This window comes from Aulonocara sp. 'chitande type north' Nkhata Bay, linkage group LG6, assembly GCF_057382095.1.
Source record: "Aulonocara sp. 'chitande type north' Nkhata Bay isolate Kocher_YH1m ecotype deep benthic linkage group LG6, A_spYH_male_GT1.1, whole genome shotgun sequence".
Lineage (NCBI taxonomy): Eukaryota > Metazoa > Chordata > Actinopteri > Cichliformes > Cichlidae > Aulonocara > Aulonocara sp. 'chitande type north' Nkhata Bay.
This window is the reverse complement of record NC_141349.1, coordinates 17572095-17589271: the sequence shown is the minus strand read 5'-3', so window position 1 is coordinate 17589271 and position 17177 is coordinate 17572095. Positions and strand designations below refer to the sequence as shown.

Sequence of the window (17177 nt, the reverse complement as noted above, 5' to 3'; positions counted from 1 at the left end):
GCCAGTGAGTTTATATTGTTATATTTTGGGTAATTAGTCAATGTGTGCACCCATAATGCACTTATGTTTGCATTAATTCCTGTCATGTAGTTTCCATTAAAAATATTGAAATTAAATGCACCTGCTATATTTGCCAGGGCACAATTACAGACCCTACTCAAACAGCTTTCATGAAACTAAAAGGCATTTTAAACACACAGTGCTCAATTCAATATTTCCAGGTTTTTATATAGCACTAGTTCACAGGTACAGTAATCTTTTTTGTGGTAAAGTAAATAACCTACAATATTAGAGAAATAATTTTGTTGTTTTTATGACTTAATATAGCTGTGATCTGAATTAATCATGTAAATTCCAAACACAAGGAAAAACCAAACACTTCCTCTGAATTGTACTGATTTTATTGAACAATTCTTCAACACAACAATGCAGCTTCTATAAACTAGGACATTAAATCGTAGACATTAATTAAAAGATGTGTATGTGTGTGGTGTATTTTATCTATGTACTTGAATGTTTCTACGTTAATTATACACAATTATAATACACTTATTTCATGCTTATTTAGTAATGGTGTTTGCATTCATACTCTTTCCACTCCCACTAAGCACAATATATGGCGTTTTCTGGGATTTTTGCTTCTCCTGCAGTAAAGCCACAGTTCCCAGAGGAGTATCGCTGCTGCTCATCTTCTTCAGCAACGCCTCTTCCTCCAGCTTTTTCATCCTCCTCTCGGTCTTCATTTTTCCAGACCCCTTTCCATGGAATCGATGGGAGAGCTGCCTAAAAGCTTCTTTTGGAGTGAGTTTCCGCCCAGACTCGTCCACGTACTCAATCTTGACGTCAGGCTTGTAGCCATCCTTCTCCTTGAAGTCTTGCGTGAAGCCTCTGTATTCTTCCCTGCGGCTGTACTTGTCATCAAAGCCCATCTTGTCCTCGATGCAGTAGTCGCCATTGGGCAGGGCACCCTTTGGCGCTTTGACACGTGCTACTTTCTGCATTTGAGTCTCCAACAGACCCTTATTTTTGCACAGCAACAGGGCAGCAGCGAGGCCGGAGTTGACGATGGGCTCCTCGTCCAAAATGGTGGCAGAGGCTGTGGCGAAATCTGGTTGTTTTTGTTCCTCATCCAGGTTAACTGTGCTCCATCCAACATTCTCATCCATGTCAGAGTCTGAACCTCCAGCATCATCTTTTTCCTCCTCCTGTTCAAAGTCCATAATGTCTTCCTGGTCCTCTCTGTTGCCTGACAGTCCGTATGTTGGGATATCACCCAGGGTTCTGCAAAACTCTGAGGTAGCATTGAAAACAATGTTGTTCTTCTTGTCAGGATCGTCTTCATTGTCATCTTTAACAAGCTTCTTAACCTGCTCTGCCACCTTCGCCCCAGAGTCTTTCAGGAGCTGCATTTGCTTCAGCTTCCTCTGCTTCTCCAACTGCTTCTGCAGCTCCTGCTCTGCCTCATCCTCCTCAATTACAGCTGGCTCAGGAGGGGTAAATTCCTCATCGTCGCTTATGTCCATTTCTGCCATCCTGATGTCGTCAGACAGTAGGGGGATTTCATGCGTCACCACCTTCTCCTCTTTCTTTACTTCTTGGTCTTCATCATCCTCCTGTTTGCGGCCTCGGCCACGTGTCCTGGAGCCAAAGTCAGAGCTGCGGGTGTCATCGAGGTGAAGGTCATCTGCAGTGGATGTCTTCTCCTTCTTCCTGATCTTCTTCACTCTACGTTTTGTCTTTTTAAAGCCCACCATTTCCTGTGGTGTGTAGTACTCCGAGGCGATAGAGAGCGCAGGCATTTCCAAGGACTGGGCCTGATTTCGCAGCATTTCTTTCATGGCCTGGAGCTCGCGCTCTCGCTCTCCATCTGCAAAACCACCTGTATTCAACCGGAAGCTCTTTTTCTTCTCACCTTCAATTTCCTCATCATACTTTGACAGAACAGAGCGAGATTTAAATGAAACCATGTCGTCAACGCTCTCCTCTTCTTCGTAAGGTTTGTAATCTGGCTTTTTCTTTTTTAATTCCACATTCTTTTCTGCCTTTTCCTTGTCCACCAGTCCCACATTTACCAGCACATCTTCCTCCTCTTCCAAAACACCTTTGTCTTCAAGGGTCAGGATGACAGTCTGGCCCTCAGAGAAAGACTCTACTTTGTGCTGCACTATGAGTCCCTTTAAATCTCGAGATGTGTACGCATCCTGTTTAATCTGAGCAAATTCCTCCTCTACCAGATTGCTGACACCAAACTCTTCATCCATCTCTTCCAGAAGTTTGGCTCTTTTTTCTGCCATTTCTTTTTCTTTTGCCAGCTTTCTGCTTCTCTCGACCCAGGAGGATGTGTCATCCAGCCAGTCATCCTCAGCTAGGGTTTTGACTTTCCCCAGTTTCAGATTGAGTTTGCGTTTTTCCTTCAAAGCTGCAAGCTTCTCTCTCATCTCTTTCTGCTGCTGGATGACCACGGGGTTGATGGTCTCTGCAACCATGGGTTCCTCTTTGGTCCCAAGCTCTTTCTTGTTCTCATTCAGTTCCAGAGGCTTCAGACCCAACTTTGCCCTGAGTTTGTTTGTTTCCTCGATGCTGAGAGATGCATCTCCGCTCGCAGATTGAGGCTGCACTTCAGTATTGCTTTCCTCATATCCCGCATCTACTTTCTCCTTCTTCACTCGTGGTTCCCCGCTGCTCCTTTCACCCTTCCCACGGCTCTCCCGTCTGCCTCTTTCCCTGGACCTGGAGCGCTTTCTTTTCTCCTTGTCTCGGTCCGAAGTGTCTCTGTCGCGCTCCTTGTGGCGATGTTTCTTATGTTCACGACGGCGCTCCTCTGTGTCCTTATCGCGGCTCTTTTCCTTATGTTTCTTAGACGAACCCATCGTTTATCTGAAAATTACAACAACAACAATTAAAAATGCAAGCAGTGAAAAATAAAACCGCTAGCTTTGACAATTTTAAGATTTGATTGATGACGGGAAAGCGGTTAGCTTTCCCTTGCTAACTAGCTTACATAAGCTATGAAAACTAAGTCATTAACCGAAGCCACAACTTACGTAGTTCGAAGGCAAAGATTGAAATTTGCGTTCAAAATCCAATCTCGGTAAGGGACTAGAATGGTCGGCTGTATGTTTTCTTCAGGCCAGTGTAAATAACCTCACACCACGTTCGTGTAAGTTTAAGAACAAAAAACAGCGTACGACAGTGTTGCTGTTTCCTGAAAACGCACTTCCTGCGATCGTCAGCCAGAGGCTGACGCCGCCTGCCGTGCGGGAGTGTATATGTTATGTCACGCTAGGGATGCGTCCATTAGTTGGTGCGTCTCGGAAACGTTGCTAATAATTAAATGGATTTCACCGGACGAAGAGAGAATCTGTGAAGCTCTTTCTGGCGTATATGAAGAACAACGACGGGCAACAACATCTCTGTCCGTTTCTGGCTCTGAACGGTGACACCACCGTTTCTTATCTTGGAACGTAAGCTAGCTACCTTAGCAAGTGCAGTCCTAACAAAATGACCAAAAGCCATCACTTAACATGATACGTTTTGGTACAGCTACGTTGATGCTAATGTGCGGTGGCACAGAAGTTATTCAGACCTTAAGTTATCCACATAAATGACCGAATTTGCAGCTTTTAAGTGTATTTCAGCTGTCGTTACGCGAGATATTTGTGAGACCGAACTTTTACCTATACATTTAAAGTTAGCTGCACTGCGAGCAGCTGCTACGGCGAGCCTGGGAGCTGGTTAGTACTAGCCAGCTCCATCGGCAAGCTTGACAACTTTAGCCACTCGCTAGCAACACTAGTTTTCTCATTCTTTTGTAGACCAGCGTAAAGGTTAAACACCGGGTTAGCTGGTACGGGTTAGTCGGGGTTGCCATGGCGATTGCGGGACGGAACTAGGTCACAAGTGTTGTGCTAGTGAAGTTTAGCAAATATGATGTGTACGCTGATACTAGGGTTTGTGTTTATAGCCAACACCAGCTGCTGCAATACTCGTCGCTGGACTTCTTGTTGGTAATATTATAAATTCTCCTGCGGAGTACAGGAATGAAGCTCGCGCTAGAAGCCGCCGCGCGCTGGGGGGAGTATGTCATAGCTTAGCTTTCCCCGGGAATCCGAGCGGGCCACATACAATAACCAAACGGTAGCTAGCGCTCAGAGACAGGGTACCGAAACAGACGGCACGTTTATGTGATCAGCGCAGAGGTACTGATGCTTTCGAGCTTTAAAATAAAGCCGCTAATTAAACTCTGTTGGTAAGAACTGATGCATATTTAGCTTTACCGTTAACTGTGACTGTCCATCATGTGAAGCGTTGATGAAGTTTTATTCAGAGCCTGTTTAATCAACCGTACGTTGTTATTAATAGCTAAATACGATTAGCCAAGTGACCTTAGTCATAAAGTTAAATTATGAACAAGGTCAAGTTCGTTTTAATGAGATGCGTAATGCCCTGTCTGTCATTGAAGAAATTGATTTAATTCAGTCCGTGGTTCAGTGTGGTGTCTTTCTGTTGTGGATTCCAGCAAGCTTTTAAGAAGCGTTTGCTTAACCACACGGGGTGTCATTTTGATATAGTTGTGTGTTACTTTATTTGCTTACTTATTTTGAGTGCTTTTTCTGTGCTGACCAGTATGACAATTTTTGTGAATTTCAGCAAGCTGTAGGAGGGTAGCATGGCAACTGGAGGTACACCTTTTGATGACAGTGCAGAAGAGCTGCACAACTGGACTGTAAGCAATTGCAGTCTTGAAGATAGGCTGAACAACATGGTAAGGGCTGGCCCAATGCTGAATGTCAGAATGGTAGAAGCCCCATAATTTCATTGTACATGTACAATGACAATAAAGGACTTTTCTCTTTTTGAAGTACAGCTCATTATCTTTTTTTTCTACCAAGTGATATAAACACTATGGTAACTCCCATTTATAGCCGTCTATCCTACTTTCTTTTGTATGCTATTTACACTGTGTATTTTAGTTTTGTTTTGATAGTATTATGTAATTAATTGTCAATCAATTTCCCTACGGGATTAATAAAGCTTCTCTCATTCTGATTCTGATCAGTTTCATGTCCATTTTGGAACTATGTTAAACTGCACTCTCCTTTAAAATAAATACATTTCATTGATTTTACCTTGAATAATAATTAACCTCAAATGTTGTTTTTTGTGTGTGCTTTCCTAAGGATTGGGGTGTACAGCAGAAGAAAGCCAACCGATCATCAGAGAAAAACAAGAAAAAGCTGTCAGCTGCGGTGGTGGAAAGCCGCCTCACTAATGATATTTCGCCAGAGTCCACTCCTGGGGCAGGTCGCAGGAGAGCACGCACTCCTCATTCCTTCCCCCATATGAAGTACACGACCCAAATGTCTGTACCGGACCAGGCTGAACTAGACAAACTCCGGCAGAGGATCAATTTTACAGACCTGGATGAGGTAAAATGCTTTGCTTTTTGTTAATGGGTATTACTGTGATAGATTACTAAAAAGTGGCTTGCATGACTTACTGTTAGTGATATGACACCTATGTCCCGTCTCAGGTGGTGGTGTTGTATAAAAATGTTGACTGGCTTCATTTGTTGCTTTTGATTTCTGTTCAAAGAGCTGTTGTGCAGTAACACAATACAGAATTTATAATCTGACAGTGTTTCCTGTGACTGGATGAATATGGCTGCTGTCTTTTAGGAAAAACAATTACAGGAATGCACATGCATGCCACAGGAATGGAGTAAGGCTTACAAGTCATACTGGCTCATGAGAGCAGGTTGCAGACATATCATTGGTATAAATTTCAACTGGGAAATGACACAAAAAAATGTTATAGCTTGGCTACCAGAGTCAGGGACAGTTTATTTTTCAGCTTCGGGTGTCCCAGCCTTCGCATTTCTTTGTTTCACTTAAAAAATTTGGTTGCTTTTGTTGCCGGTTGGGAACAAAAATATTCAGTAGTCAGATTCATTAAAACATCAGGTTTATTAACTAATTTATATGGTAATGATCTCAGAAGTCCCAGTATCTGTCAGGCTACACTTATCATACCGTCAAACTAAAAAGTTAGTGATTAAATCTGCTGTGGCACTTCAGCAGTCGCTGCGGGAAGTGATAGCAGAATATTTTTCATAGTTTGATACAGAGTTGTTTGACTGACCTTGTTCTGTTGCACCAGTGTGGGTGGCAGAATGACAGAGCGGCACACAAGCGTGGGAGATGAATTTGGGGATTGTAAATGGAGAAAGCAAAAGAGAAGATTGTTAATATATAACTATTTGTTTGGCTCTTCATTAGTGGAGAAAGCTAGAAGTTGAGGAGAGTGTTTAAAAAAAAAAAAAAAAAAAAAAAAAGGCAGTTAGATAAATATATAAATAAAATTACATACCTTTACAATATTCATTTATCCTTTGTCAGATGTTTGCTTTAAAGAAACAAAATTCTGAACATTTACTTCACTTGCAGTTTGTGAAATAAAAAAATAAAAAATACCCAAAACTTTGAGTGGTGATTTGTCTGATTTGTGATGACTTTTCTTACTCAGAGGAGCATCGGCAGTGACTCCCAGGGGCGCGTCACAGCTGCCAACAACCAGCGCCAGTTAGCTGTCGAGAACAAGAAGCCCTATAACTTCCTACCTCTGCATGTAAACACTAACAAAAGCAAGGAGCTGCTCCCCCCCTCCTCCTCTGCCCCGGCTACTCCAGTGATCACCAAGGAAACTAAGAAGCAGAGCCAAGGACTCAGAGACACATTAACTCCTGTCGTTCCTACGAAGGAACCTCCGAGGCTCGGTCATGGCAGCACAGACAGATTGCCCTCGTCGCACAGGGAACATGGCAGAGGAGAGCCGAGAATAGACAGCAGCCAGGTAATGTTTTGTTGTTACTAATTTGATCTGTTGTTTGATGTCCGCTTGATGTCTTGGAGTTTTGATGATTGAGTGGAGAGCAGTTTGCAGACATATCAATCCATTAAGTAGATAGGAATTTTAATGATTGAAAACTCTGACCAGCCTATGGTGCTATGAGGAAAATAAGACTTTTTAAAGCAGTTAGAGGAGATCTATTTGGGAACTTGAATCTTTAACAGTGTGTTAAACATGTTTGCACATCATTGAAACCTTGTATTGATCAAAACAGGACAAAAATGACATGTGAAGTATTGAAACTGCTAACTTGCTTGTTATTTTTAAATGCAACACTATGTTTGAAGTGGATGCAACCAATATCATTTGAATAATTCATAAGTTGGAAAAACTTCAGCAAAAAAAACTTTGGAACATCTAAAAATAAGTTAATATCAGTTTGCAGTGGCTGAGTGGATGCTTAGTTGCTATGAATGCCTACTTTAAAAGTTTAAGAATGTTACTCAATGTAAAATTGCAAAAAAGGGGTTATATTGTTATCTGTGGTATATAATATTAACATTCAGATGCTGCAAAGAAATGTTTGCAAGCAAGGAACAAGGCCTAAAACCAGCTACACGTGGTGAATAGCAATTATAGTTAGTTTATGGGGCAGGTACAAGACCTCCAGCAAAGACAGAGTGTGGACTGTTGAAGTGTTGCAGGTAAATGGCACTTACCAAAAACACACACATTTATGTTTATAGTTAATTTGACTGAGATGCAATGAAAATTTTTGATCTTTTCTTGATATTTATATTTTATGCAAGTGAAATAACCTATCCATACATATATGTGTCGTCGTCCGTGTGTTACTGCACTCAACTCTGAGAAACGAGAACTAGGATGAAAGTGAGGGAGAGCCAGTGCAGCTGAAACGAGGCTGTATTTAGGGCACTTTATAAATATGCCACCCTCTGTGCCCAGTGTTTCCGCCCAACCCCCTTTCTTGCCCTTGTTTAGCCCAGTCTGAGCCTTCCTTACAGATGCTTGCTCACCTATCCTACAGTCTTTCTCAGTCTACTCTTTATTTTCAATCTGAAACCCACACCCTTACACCACCCTCCTCTTTTTCTTTGGTCTCAGGTGGTGAGCAAATTGGTACAGATCCGCGAGTATATCAGTAAGGCCAGCTCCATGCGGGATGACCTGGTGGAAAAAAATGACGTGCCGGCCAACGTGGAGCGTCTTTCTCATCTCATCGACCACCTCAAGGAGCAGGAGAAGTCCTATTTACGGTTCCTGCAGAAAATGCTGGTAAATTTGATATTTGTTTCTCCAGCTCCACCCGAATATCTTTTAGAATCTGCTTCATGCTTTTAACATCATTTGGAAATTATTATTTTTATTTATTTATTTATTTATTTTCTTTTACAAATTTGGCTTCTTCATAACTACAGTAGTTTGTTGTCTTTGGGCTATTCCACACGCTATTTAATAAATAGTTTAATCATATTTTAAGCTATAATATGCTATAAAAACTGTAACTACCATTTTTTATTGTTCTGTGATTTTTTTTATTATTATTAATTTTTTGTGTAGTTTTATTTAATATTTTCTCTGAGAAATTAAAATTTCTAGAAAGATACATTTTAGTCTTAAGCCTTGTAGTCTACCAATTAATTATCATCACCATCTATTGCAGTCGAGAGGGAGTATATAGGCATGCCAGTTCTTGATTTTATCCTTTTTTACAATCACTGATTGTTCTCTCTGCTGCTTTTATAGGCACAGGAGAATGAGGAAGATGATGTGGGGACGCTGGACTCTGCAGTTGGCTCAGGTTCAGTGGCAGAGAGCACTTCTCTTAACACAGAAGTTCGATCTTCAGATGCTTCAAATGCAACAGTATGTACAGCTGTTATATACATATGTGCAGTACGTACACACTCTGTTTTGTCTTTGAGTTCTGTGATGAGAAAATGGAAACTAAACATTTTGTCCCTCCTCTGGCTTTTATCTTGTCTTATTTATTTCTTCTAACCTTCTTGTTCAGTAGCAGTACAGTATTGTTAACATGGCTTTTGGTAAAATAATGCTGACTGTCTGTGGGTTTGCATTGTTAGGGAGGAAGGCCAGAAGCCATGCGTGCTGACCAGAAAGAAGAATTGGAGAATCTGCGTAAGCAGCACGAGTTGCTGAAGAAGATGCTGGAGCAGCAGGAGCAGCTCAGGGCCCTGCAGGGCCGACAGGAAGCTCTAATGGCCATGCAGTACAGTGCAGAGCAGGCACTCGCTGTGATTGAAGACACTGGTGAGATATACAGTAAAAAGTGACAGGCATAATCACTGTGTACAGACTATTAGTGTGTAGGGTTAGAATGATCATTCACATCACATCGTTGTGTAAATTGGTCTTAGAGGAAAAATTTAAAACGATTTGTCTCACAAACGGTCGGTTATGCATTCCTGACATCTTAGATGGAATATTCTCAGGAAATATTTATTCAGCAGAGCTAATGTATTTACAAACATTAATCAGTATTCTCTGGTAAAGGTGTTAAGAGTTGAAATTTATATTCAGTGACTGACACAAATAAATCTGTTTGTTTTTTTTTTCTTTTTTTTTTTTCTCTTAATTTCTTTGTTGTTATTAGTTGTCACAGAAACCACAGGCAGCGTTTCTGGTCTGAGCATCACCTCAGAACTCAATGATGAGTTAAACGATTTGATCCAGCGGTTCCACAACCAGCTTCATGACTCTCAGGTATGGTAGAAACTGTAAATTTACTCTCTCATGTCCATAAATCATATAATTTTATCCCCTCTGTTTGAGCCATCAGTCTACAGACTTTAGATTTACATTAGATTCATATCAGTTCCATCAGAGCCAGTCATGTCAGACTATTTGTTTAGTACGGTCTGGGAGTAAATCTGTAATGCTGGTGTGAATGGCGTTAGTCTGCCACTCATTTGACAACTCATGTCAAATCTTGAAAAATCCTCCCTGTAGACTAAAGCGGTGCCAGATAACCGGCGTCAGGCAGAGAGTCTTTCCCTCTCCAGAGAGGTGTGCTGGTCTAGGACTCCGCAGCCTGTTGGCCCCCCTCAACACAGGCCGCTCCTCCACTCTGCCTCTGGCCCACACACTGGTCTAGACACTGGAGCAACAGCTGCCAGCGCCAAACTCACCAAACTCCAGGAACTTCAAGACAAAAAGCAGACCATGGACAAGATCCTGCAGGAGCTGCATTCACTCAGAGACCAGACACTCAATAATAACTCACGTATGAGTATTTTTAAGGCATTCTTTTCAACCATTACATGGCTTTTATTCTTCTAAAGTTGTTGATGAATTGCGTGTGGATTCACTTAGGTCGCGGCTTGTCAGCACAGTACAGTCTGAGTATGGGGGGATCTTCAGAGTTTCCATCCACTCTGACCTCTGGGGCCTCAGCCTCAACTTCCTTTCATCCTTCAATTACACAACAGCAGGACAGCTCCAACTCAGCAGATAAGCTCAGGTGCGTACGCAAACAAAGACACAGCTTGAATAGGCAGGTCAAATATCAACAGCAGGTTGCTGTACAGGGAGTGGGGATATAGTATAACATTGACGTCACAAAACCTTCCACACGGCCTCCTGTTGACAAGTTTCATCCTTTTCTAAAGTGCTCTTGAACAAGACACTAGACCTCCTCGTTTATGGCAGTCTTTATTTTCTTTTTTCTATACTTTAGCCTTTGAAAAGGAAGAGAAATGTGAAAATATTTTCCTGGCCTGTCACTTAATTTTTAATGATTAAACCTAGCATATACTCACATTTCATTCACTTCCTGCAGGAAGCTGAAGGAGGTCCACAAGCGCTTGAATGAACTGCGAGAGTTGGTCCAGTACTACGAGCAGACTTCTGATATGATGGTAGACGCAGTAAATGAAAACGTGAAAGATGACGATGATGAGGAGGAGGACGAGGAAGATGAGACGGAGGATGGCTCGATGTTTGAGGCCATGTTTGACTCGGAGCAGGAGAACCGCCAGCCTGTAACTAACATCAGGTGGGTAACTTAATGAATAAAATGTTTTTTGAATTTCTTAATCTTTGTTAACAAGTTCAGTATCTTTTGTTAAAATGGTTATTATTGTCACTGGTTCCAAGTTGCAATATGATAGCATTAGTAATTAGGTGATTGTGTGTAAGTAATTCTACACCGCAACGGTCACTGCACCTTATCTGTTTAGGAACCCACAGCGCGGTGGGAACTGGGCAGACCTGAACAGCCTGACCAACGGGCGCAGCCCCAGGAGTGGCGCCACAAACAACTGGGACGGCAGGCTCAACACTGAATGTGAGATCAACAACCGGTCAGCAGCAAACCTTCGAAGCCTCAACATCCCCTCAGCTATAGGTACACACTGCACAGACTGACACACACTTGATGGTGTTAGTGTTATTTTATAAATAAGAATATGTGAGTTGAATAACAGAGTTAGTCATAATAGGCTTATATAAGCTTATACTGCACTTAATTTTTTAATTTTAGTTTCAGTCCAAGACGGTGTAGTTGGAGTACGGCACCTGAATTACATAACAGATTGAGCTAGCCAGTAGGGAAAATATGACATGGGAAGGACTTGCGGGGCTATCTACCATTTGGGGTTTAAACTTTCAAAATAAAAGCAACAAGGTTGACTGCTGCTAAACTGCTGTAGAAAAAATTGTAAAAATTGCTCACCAACCATTCTCTTAGACTGTAGTACAGTCTGAGAGTAAGTTTGTAATGCTGGTGTGAAAGTCTGCCGCTTGTTTGACAACCCATGTCAAATCTTGTCAAATCCTTCCTGTAGACTAAAGTGGTGCCAGATAACCGGCGTCAGGCTGCAGAAAAATTTGTAAAAATTAGGCACCAAGCATTCGTGAGAGTCTTTAACCCTCTCAGGCTCAAATTAAACTTTTTGTTGCTAATGCACAACCAAGTCCTGCAGTGGTACTTCTGAGTAAAAAAAAAAAACAACTCATAAAATATGTATGTGGGGTAATCAGGTTGTTAGTTTTTAACTGTTGCAAATCAGCAACGCCTGCCTCGAGAGGGTTAAAATACCTGGTGGCATGTCCAAATAAAATCCTATGTATGAGAAACTCATATGTGTTGTCTTCTGCTGTGTTTTGACCATTGTATAAAATAATGTTAACCTTCATTTTTTATTTCTTTGACTTGAGCAGCCACTTAAAGTCAAAGTCAGACCAATGTTTTGTCTTGTTTTTCTGTGATCTGTAAGTGATACTCCTGTAACTTTGCTTTGATTTAGACTGCCAGTACAACAGAGACATCCCCTATAATTTGTTGAAGGATGAAGATGGTCTTGATAATGAGCGAGGGGCGCAGGCTGTGGCTCCAGACAGCGAGGCATCGGAGTCTAGTCGGAGGAGCAGCCTTGGGAATGAAGCTGGTTTTGGTCAGAAGGTCCATCGACAGACTGCGAAGCAAAAACTGTGGCAGCTGCAGGAGCTGGTGGCCATGGTTCAAGTGAGAAAGATGAGAGAACAATGCTCAAAGTTCTGTGGTCATGAGTTGGGTGTAGCTTAACAAAGTAAAAAGATTTTTTTAAAATCCAAACTACCTGTAAACAGCAAAGACACTCCAGATTAAACTGTCATTAAATAAACCCAGCAACAACCACTGTAAACCATCATGAGGCTCTGATTCTGTAAATGTGTGTAAAATTAATCATTTTATCCCACTACTGAGGAATCTGTTGCTTACATGCACTTTATTGGTACTTATGGGACTTATGTTTAGGTTCACTATTGAAATACGAAGCGACTTAACAGATTACAGAGTGTTCCAAGCTTTAAATGCTAACCCTACCAGCTGTAGCTGAACCACTGATACTGTGCCAAAGCTTTTAGGTGGAATTCAGTAAGAGTACTTAGACATGAGTAGACATGTAGAAATGTTTTGGATTTTTGGAGACAAATTCAACAACCATTACTTTTACTTATGTTTTAAATAAACATAAGACATTAGTTTGTTGGAATATGAGAAAACAAAAATGAAAAAACAAACACACCTGCAACTGCAAGAAAAATAGGAAAAGACTCTTAAAGACGCTTAAAGCAGTCAGTTGAACTGTTCCCTTAGATCATAAACGACTGACTATTTTAGTGAAGAAGCACTGACCCAATCTGTGTGTATCCAGAGTGATGACACAGATGGAACAACAGCTAATGAGGATGAAGCTTTACGCCAGCAGCCAAATAACACCAGGGCTTCTGTGCCGGGGACATTAGGAGCAGGATCAAAACAGAGTCCCAGAGAAATTACCCTCTCCAGCAAAGCCAGGTACAGAACTGTAAAAATATTCTTTTTGAAAACCCTTTATTTGACTTTGAAGTTGCATCACATCAGTCCCACCCTATTCTTCTGACAGAGAAAAGCTGTATGAGGAGAAGCTACGTCAGCAGAAGCAGGAGCTGAAGATGCTTCATGAAGAGCGTCAGAAGCTCATTGAAATCCAAGGCAAGATCCAGGACTTGCAGTGGGCTTGCCCTGACCTTCAGGTACTTGACTCATATTAATACACATACATGCAGCTATATGTAGGACTGGTGGCAAAGGGAACAGTCTCAGTGTATAAAAACTGACATGTTAATGCTTTAAGAATGTAGTAAGTAATGCTTTTTATTTCTGATTCTTAGTACTTGAAATTGAATTTTGTGGATTCAGTTCATGTCCACCTGTGTTGTTGTTTACACACAAGTGACTGGAGGCAGCTCAGTTATGGCAAAGCCAACCAATGGCACAAACAAACTTGAAATTTCTAAAAATAACTCGCTAAGAAAAATGTACATAACATAAGGTTAGTAGATAAAGTTTGTAACATTAAAACATTGATCTCTTGTTTATACTCATACTTCAGAAGTCTTTTTTTTTTTTTTTGCTTTGTTATATGACAAATTGAATTTTAATCCAGTGTAACTGTAACCACAGATTTTATTCCAACACAGTTGGCCATGTCATGTTGCCATTGTGCTTAGAAGTCAGGTGTTACGAGCTGTTTTCAGATGTAAACAGTATTTCTGCTGGTTTTCCTTCCAGTCATCTGTGTCCAGCACGGTGAGTCAGCAGGGTTTGCTGAGGAAGGTTCCACTTGCAGTTTCCACTCCTGCAACCGCCCCGGCTCCTCCATCGTCTGGAGCCAAAACAAACTCAGCCGTACTCAAAGCCACAGCCCCAGAAGCAGCTACTTCTTCAGTCACTGACAATGAGGTGACAGACTCCACCATAGACGACAAAACACCTGCTAGCTAACTATTTAAACCAACTCTTGTGATATATCAAACACACTTTACACTTTGAGAATAATCCACATCCACTGATCGTTTCTGTTCTTGCTTTGAAATGGCAGCTTTGGTCAGAAATGCGTCGCCATCAAATTTTGCGCGAAGAACTGAGACAGCGAAGAAAGCACTTAGAGTCATTGATGGCTGAACACCAGAGGCGTAGTGGTCTTGGAGACTCTGCCTGCCAGATTGAAGATCAAGAGGGCATCGCTACACCCTCACAGCCTGTCAGCAGGGATGAAAGGTAGGAGAGATTCTGTTCTAGGGGTCTGTCTCATGAGGAGATAATTTTTTTGAAGATGAATAGCAGCGAAAGTGTGTAACGCATGCTCTCTTTTTCGGATGCAGAGCATTTCCTCTGCTAGGTTGTCATTTGTCATTGTTTCACAAACGTTTTGAACCATTGTTCATGATTTGTTATTAGAACAATGGCCACCTGGGGTTCCTCTCCATGCCACCTGGATGATGACGATGATGACGATGATGACGACGATGATGATGATGAGGAGGAATATCGCTCTGAGATGGGCGCAGAGGAAGAAGAAGAGCAGGAAGAATGTACAGATAGCACCTCTGATGATGACATTCATCTCTACTCACCAAGCAGGAACCTGTGCTCCTACAGTAACAGGAAGAATCAAGGAAGGTCAGACAAAGTGGCAAAGGAAGGATTTATGTCACTGTGTAGTGATCAATAATTTACATGCTTTTTTTTTTGTGTCTGCAGCAATCTGAAGCCTCCGGCAGCCTTTTCCAGTGACAGTGGTGGGCTTCTTCATAACAAGACTAAGGCCAAGCAGCAGTCAAGAAGTTTGAACCAGTCTGGAAGCCAGCAGGGGGGCACACGGCGACAAGAAAACCTGCGCTGGGCCTCGGAGCTCTCCTTCACAGAGGGCTCGTATCACTGGCAGGAACAGGTCAGCCAGCTACAGAGACAGTTGGACTACAGCACCAGCATGTGTCAGACACTCCTGCAGGACCAGCAGGTTAGTGCACTCGGCACATACATGCACAGATGCTGAAATGCTCTTTGGTTGAAGTTTGTGTCCAGTGTTTGGATTAAAACCGCTGTCAACAAGTGAAAAGCATTCTTTTTGTGTCTCACCTGTTTCCACAGACACTATCATACATGCTACAAACTCTGCTGACAGGTCAGTACAGCATGTTGCCCAACAACCTGTCATCACCACAGGTTCAGCTCATCATGCACCAGTTACACCAGTGCTACACCCAGCTGGCCTGGCAACAGAACAATATCCAGAGGTGATAACAGCAACTTCAATATGTATTTTTCACTTTATGTCTATGAAGTACAGAAACTACATGATGTCACTTTTCTTTCAGACTAAAGCAGGTCCTCAATGACCTTCTTCATCAGCAGCAGCCTATGCCTTCCTCTTCATCAGCAGGTTGGCAAACCCAGAAGCAGGGATCATCCCAGGAATCCAGCTCCGGCCCTCCAGCCTCTCCTGGTTTCTTCCTCCCCTTCTCCTCTACCCTGCATCCTTCAGCCAACAACATGACATCCCCGTTTCCTCCCAGTATGATATGAAAATTTATCAGCTTTTGAGTTTAATTCTCTAAATAATTTTTGAATTTTTGTGTAATAGAAACGACAGAGAGGGCAAATATTTTTGAGTCTGAAAAGAGAGGAAGTTTGCAAGCAAGCAAGGAAGCAATTTATTTATATAGCACTTTCAGAACAACTCCCAGCTGAACACAAAGTGCTGTACACTTGACATGCCAGAAATGATACACTTAACAAGTAAAAAATAAATAAATAAAAATAAGATGATAATTAAAATGACATTTAAAATAATAAAATTAGCACAAATAGCAAAAAAATAAAATAGTATAAAATGATAATTAGAATTACATTTAAAACAATAAAATCAGGGTCATACTGTGTCATATGCCAAGGAGGAAAAATGGGTTTCAAGACTTGTTTTTAAAGTGGACAGTGAAGGGGCCAAGTTTGCATAAGGATTTTCACTTTTTAACCAGAATTATTGATTATGATGTACTATAAAAAGCCAAATTTTACACTTGGCCAGAAATCCTATTTTCCACTCTAAAATTAAAAGTATAACCTCCAGTGACTGCTCTGGCATAAACACTATTGAAAAAATGTTATTATTGGTGTGAATTACACATTTTCAATCGGTGCATTTGATTTAGAAATGGTTAATATATTCAAAGGGGACCTTCAGTAGGTGTGAAATGTAAAAAAATCTCACTGTCTGACTTAATTGCCTAATTGCCATCTTAATCTAAGTTGTTTTTTTTTTCTTTCTGTCTGAAGGCTTTAATTTATATCCCCTGTTCCCTGGTTCCATGAGTGACTTTCCTCAAGGTGCAGTAGGTCAGGCTACTCCTGAACATCAGAAGCAGAAGTCAGATCCCAACACTTCAATCAAAACAGAATACTTGAGTTTCCCTCCACCGCTGCAGCGTTCTCCTCTTAACACTTCTACAGAGAGAGGGTATGTCAATCAATGTTGCCTGAAAACTCATTTGTGTTTCTTTATGGAACATTATTATCAATACCTTCTTTTTTTCCCTGCCTTAGGGCGGCAGGTTGGCTTAACACCTCCTACTCAAACAATATCACTCGCCATCAACTGTCTAACGCTGAGGCCCGAGAGTCTCCCTCCTCCTCTCCCATTTTTGCCAACCACCAATCAAGACATCGTGACTTTGACAAGGGGTCGCAGGAAAGCTTAAGCAGCATGCCCGAGCCGGTCGATCCCACCACCATAACAAAGACTTTTAAAACCGGGCGCAAGGCCTCCGCACAAGCCAACCTGGCCTCCCGAAGCAAGACTCCCAAAAGCCGCCGCAGGAGGAGCAAAGGGCAGGGCAAGAACAGTGAAGGTATTAAAAGTGGAATGCTGCACCCTGCTGAGAGGCCAATTGAATATTTTATGCAGGAAGCTCCTTTTAAAAGCTGTTGAATTCAGTTCCATTGTATTGTGAGTTTATCTTCAGGGGCATTTTTCTGCATT

General features: G+C 41.7%; 2 protein-coding genes across 8 annotated transcripts in view; one reads left to right on the top strand and one right to left on the bottom strand.

Annotated features, from left to right (window-relative positions):
• Positions 1-327: 327 nt before the first annotated feature.
• sart1 (spliceosome associated factor 1, recruiter of U4/U6.U5 tri-snRNP) lies at positions 328-3832 on the bottom strand. The gene is made up of 2 exons (XM_086295308.1): positions 3045-3832; positions 328-2877 (listed from the first exon to the last, which is right to left on the bottom strand). Exon 2 carries the CDS (start codon positions 2868-2870, stop codon positions 561-563), a length of 2310 nt encoding a protein of 769 aa, XP_086151434.1. The 5' UTR covers positions 2871-2877; positions 3045-3832; the 3' UTR covers positions 328-560.
• The window catches only part of pcm1 (pericentriolar material 1), a 22978-nt gene continuing 8912 nt past the window's right edge, over positions 3112-17177 (top strand). For 3 of the 7 annotated variants that reach the window (XM_086295306.1, XM_086295307.1, XM_086295300.1), the window contains exons 1-23: positions 3112-3464; positions 4651-4765; positions 5181-5429; positions 6526-6852; positions 7975-8145; positions 8617-8736; positions 8955-9141; positions 9485-9594; positions 9841-10114; positions 10204-10351; positions 10670-10885; positions 11070-11236; positions 12138-12355; positions 13029-13171; positions 13260-13389; positions 13928-14098; positions 14238-14416; positions 14597-14818; positions 14900-15158; positions 15290-15435; positions 15517-15713; positions 16475-16655; positions 16742-17046. In XM_086295306.1, the coding sequence (XP_086151432.1) occupies positions 4670-4765; positions 5181-5429; positions 6526-6852; positions 7975-8145; positions 8617-8736; positions 8955-9141; positions 9485-9594; positions 9841-10114; positions 10204-10351; positions 10670-10885; positions 11070-11236; positions 12138-12355; positions 13029-13171; positions 13260-13389; positions 13928-14098; positions 14238-14416; positions 14597-14818; positions 14900-15158; positions 15290-15435; positions 15517-15713; positions 16475-16655; positions 16742-17046 (4216 nt within the window). In that variant the 5' untranslated portion in view covers positions 3112-3464; positions 4651-4669. Of the gene's footprint in view, positions 3465-3850; positions 4008-4035; positions 4250-4650; positions 4766-5180; positions 5430-6525; positions 6853-7974; positions 8146-8616; positions 8737-8954; positions 9142-9484; positions 9595-9840; positions 10115-10203; positions 10352-10669; positions 10886-11069; positions 11237-12137; positions 12356-13028; positions 13172-13259; positions 13390-13927; positions 14099-14237; positions 14417-14596; positions 14819-14899; positions 15159-15289; positions 15436-15516; positions 15714-16474; positions 16656-16741; positions 17047-17177 lie in introns of those variants that run through there. The other 4 variants (XM_086295304.1, XM_086295301.1, XM_086295303.1 and 1 more) reach the window with 4 other exon arrangements.

Coding starts and splice junctions, on each gene's coding strand:
- sart1 (XM_086295308.1), bottom strand. CDS start 2,870: ATGGGTTCGTCTAAGAAACATAAGGAAAAGAGCCGCGATAAGGACACA.